Source organism: Benincasa hispida, chromosome 8 (assembly GCF_027475165.1).
Source record: "Benincasa hispida cultivar pf3 chromosome 8, pf3_genome.v1.1, whole genome shotgun sequence".
NCBI lineage: Eukaryota > Viridiplantae > Streptophyta > Magnoliopsida > Cucurbitales > Cucurbitaceae > Benincasa > Benincasa hispida.
In genome coordinates this window covers 1202746-1207038 of record NC_143485.1, presented here as the reverse complement: position 1 = coordinate 1207038, position 4293 = coordinate 1202746, and the positions used below count along the sequence as shown (strand labels likewise).

General features: G+C 32.8%; 1 protein-coding gene across 1 annotated transcript; it reads right to left on the bottom strand.

Annotated features, from left to right (window-relative positions):
- Positions 1 to 267: 267 nt before the first annotated feature.
- Positions 268 to 1553, bottom strand: LOC120083350 (secoisolariciresinol dehydrogenase-like). The gene is made up of 2 exons (XM_039039075.2): positions 1220 to 1553; positions 268 to 1113 (listed from the first exon to the last, which is right to left on the bottom strand). Exons 1-2 carry the CDS (start codon positions 1252 to 1254, stop codon positions 324 to 326), a joined length of 825 nt encoding a protein of 274 aa, XP_038895003.1. The 5' UTR covers positions 1255 to 1553; the 3' UTR covers positions 268 to 323.
- Between the last annotated feature and the right edge of the window lie 2740 nt (positions 1554 to 4293).

Sequence of the window (4293 nt, the reverse complement as noted above, 5' to 3'; positions counted from 1 at the left end):
GAGAGAAAAGTGATAATGCAACCAAATAAATTAGCAACAGAAAAAATTCACTAAAAGAAGTCTATCGAAACTTAGTAGATAAGACATTAATTATAAACACAAATATACAGATCTCTACTATTATTTAAATTCAAAAAATAATTATAATAATACTTTCGTATATTAGAAGTCGTACTCATCTGATAAAACTTAAAACCATTTAAACAAAAAGTTGAAAGAAGAATTCGTCATATGAAAAATAATACAGCGTAGATATTAAAGTAATAATGATAATAAAAAGCATTCTTCTTTTTAACTTATGTAATTGATTGAAACATGATTAATCAATGAGATGGTTGAAAGGAGCAAAGAGCTTGGTTGACAACAGTAAATCCTCCATCAACAATCAAGTTGAGTCCACTCACACACTTAGACTCATCACTCCCCAAATACACCACAGCTTCACCAACATCTTCTTCCCTCAAAATATCACCACCTTTCAAGTTCCAATAAAAACTTGGAAACTCATCACCTTCTTTCAACTTAAACAACTTCCTTCCCATTTCAGTTGGCACTACATTAGGTGACACACAATTAACCCTAATCCCATATCTTCCCAAATCCACAGCTGTATTCCTCATCAATCCCAAAACCCCATGCTTCGAGCTCGTATAAGCATGCGTCCCAATCCCTCCGATCACCGAGCATATACTTGCGGTCGTCACGATGCTCCCTCGACCACACGGTTTCATCACCCGTGCTGCGTGTTTCGTCCCAAGAAAGGCTCCCACAAGGTTCACGTTCACCACTTTTTGAAAGGTTAATGGATCGTCTTTGAGAATGTCAAAGTTTGAAGCTTCATCAAAAACTCCGGCGTTGTTGAACATGATGTCTAACTTTCCATACTTGGAAACCGCCGTGTCGATGGCGTTTTCGACATCTTTCTCTTTTGTGACGTCGCAATGGACGAAGGAAGAAGATGACGAGCCAAGATAATCGTTGCAAAGAGCGTGTCCTAAATCATCTTCGATGTCTGCAATAACTACCTTGGCTCCATGCTTGAGGAAGAGCCTTGCTGTGTGCTCACCAATTCCTCTAGCCCCACCAGTGATTACGGCTACTTTGCCTTCAAGTCTAATATATCAAACAACAATCAAATATATTTTGGGTTTGAAGAAATCGTTGAAAATGATATAATATAAGTGTTTTGGTAAAGTTAAAGAGTAAAATAAATGAGTACCTTCTTGCAACGGCAGGAAGCAATTGGAAACTCATGGCTGCTCACACCAAATCTCTCTCTCCCTTTTTCCCCATCTTTCATAAACATATTAGTTATTATAGTACATCTCCATCAGCTAAATTTCTAATCATAAACTGTCACGTAAACAAAATTTAAAAATATATCTTTTTAATATTGTTTTCTTTTTGTCATTAAATAGATGCAATGGAGTTGGGCCTAGCTTAGGCTGCACCCATATATTGCTCTTCTAATTCTATGTCTATTTTACCAAATTGAAAAGAGTATTGCTTGAATGCATTTCAAGATCTATTTTTGTATGTGTGTTACTCTCATCACATACACAAGAAAATTATAATATTTAAAAGAAAAGTAACAACAATTTGCCACACGAAAAATTATGATTAGATAATTTGATAGAATGTACAAAGATAGGTACTATCTAGGATGCACATTTAAGTCCATTTGGTTACCATTTCGTTTTTTGTTTCGTTTTTTTTTTAAATTAAGACTATTTTCTCTCAATTTTTTACAATGTTTTGTATCTTTTTTTAGTATAATGGTTAAATTCTTAGCCAAATTTCAAAAACAAAAATAAAATTTTATAAGTTTTTTTTTTTATTTTTATAATTTGATTTGATTTTTTAAACCATTGATAAAAAGGTAAATAACAAATAAAGAAATTTAGAGGTGCAAGTAGTGTCTATAAGCTTAGTTTTTAAAAAAACAAAAACAAAAATTGTTTAAACACTTGGAAAATCAAACCAAATATGCTCTAAATTGTCGAGAATCCCACATTGAAAAAATTAAGGGACCTTACACTCTTCATAAAATAGATGAGTTACTCCTTCCATTGCCAATTGGTTATGAGATAGAATCCTTATTGATTGACATCTAGATGCTCCTACAATATTAAATGTGATAACAAATGAAAAACTATCACCAAATCGACATCAGAAAGTATGTAGGGATGGATTCTTGCAAATAAAGGTATCCGTATTTTTAAAAGTAATCAATAGAGTATTTACGATGATTCAACAAAAGTATTGTTTCTCCTCAATTTTTACACTTTTGGTAAGAATCAATCTTAATATTTTTTGTTTTTTGTTTTTTGTTTGTTTTTTTTTTTTTTTGATATGTGAACCTTGGTGTTTGATCTTATATCTAGTTGAAGTTCCAACTTCATTTTATTTTTCTGTTAATTGATTTTGCATTTTGTTGAACACTCAAAGAACAACTTGTACTTTCTACTTGTATATAAGTAATTATAATGTACATAAGTAATTATAAAGTTCTAGTCTACACATAACAAATACAAAGTATTTGTACTTTGTCCTGCTTTATATGGTTTTTATATACTACGGTTGATATTTTATTATTAATGTAAGAGGTTATAGTGGTTTAATTTGTAGATAACAAATACATTATAATTGCATTTAGGTACTCGATGGTAGAGATTAAGGACACAATTTTTATTCAAGGATGTACAAAGATTTAGTTACAAAATTATGGAGTACTTTCATTGCTATACTACCTGTATTACATATTCATATTTAAGGAGTAATGAAGATTTAATTATGAAGATAAATTGGCAGAAGTAGAAGCTTTAGGGAGAAAATATATGATTGGTTTTTCGAGATCTAGATTCTTTCTCTATTCTAATTTTCTTTGAATTCTTGCAGGAGCATCCATGGTGTTCAGCATTTTTCATTGATTTTTTTTTCTTTTGCAAAGGAATTTTTTTTCCTCAGTTTATTTCAATTTTAGGAAGATTTCAAACTTTTTTTTTTTCCAAAATACAGAAAATCTCTATGCTACTTAGCAAAAAATTGAGTTGTTATGATTTGAGAAAAAATTAGGTTGTTATGATTTTTGTTTTTCGGTTTTTGAATTTATTTGCTAATTTTGTTTGATGGGTATTTTGGTCATTTTCTATTTATTAAAAAATATCTTTAAAAACGATTTTTCATTTTTGTGATTTCTAAACCTTTTTGTCATTTTTCAAAAGAAAACCTTCTAATTTTTCATTTTTCTTATTAGTCCAGATAATGATGTGACATTTAAGCCCAAAATAGGCATTATGTTGAGTGGAAAAAAGCAAGGTACCTCACATTTCTTATATTCAATTGATTTCGGATTTGAATTATCATGTATGTAATAAGGACCTCAGTTAGAGGTCTTAGAAATTTGGGTTATTATAGATCTAACCTAATGCCAATTAGAATACATACCTACTCTAAGCTTTTGACGTATGGAGAAAATAGGCTAGAAAGCAGAGAGGAGAATTGACTCTTTTTGTATATTTCCAATAGGTATTTTTACAGGTATGCAGGTGTATATTTATACAAGAATATGAAGAGCCTTTAGGTTGTACAAAAGGACAAAACAATGATAGGACCACACATATTACAGCTGTATTTTATAATGGTTTGGACAGGGGAGAAATGTTAGGCTGATGATTTCTTGAGGCAATTTGTTTCTTTTCATTTGTTGGGCTGAAGAGTGATCGGACAACCCTTTTCCTTCATATCCCCCCGCAACGAGTGAGTAATTTAGTTACCCCGAGTTTGGAGCAAAGATAAGAGAATTAGGAGTAAGAGAGGGGCTTGGTAAGACATTCTGCAACTTAGTCAGCAGATGGAATGTAGCGAACTTCGAGAGCACCTTCAAGAACTTTGTCCCGGACAAAATGAACATCAATCTCTATGTGTTTGGTCTTAGCATGGAAGACAGGGTTTGTAGCTAGCACACCAACACTGATATTGTCACACCACAGAGTCGGCTTCGATGTTATAAAGACTCCAAGTTCACGAAGGAGCTAATGCAACCATATTATTTCAGCAAAGGCATGGGCAAGAGCCCAATATTCAGACTCAGTGCTGGATTTTGCCATGGCCGTTTGCTTTTTTGAGGACCAGGATGCAATGGTATTGCCCAAGTACACATAGTAAGCTACTATGGATCGTCGGTCATCAACGTTGGATGCCTAGTCGGCATCAGAGAAGGCTATTATGGCAAGGTTTGCAGCTAGTGAGAGTAATATGTCGTGGTGTTTGGTGCCACTTAGGTAGTGAAAC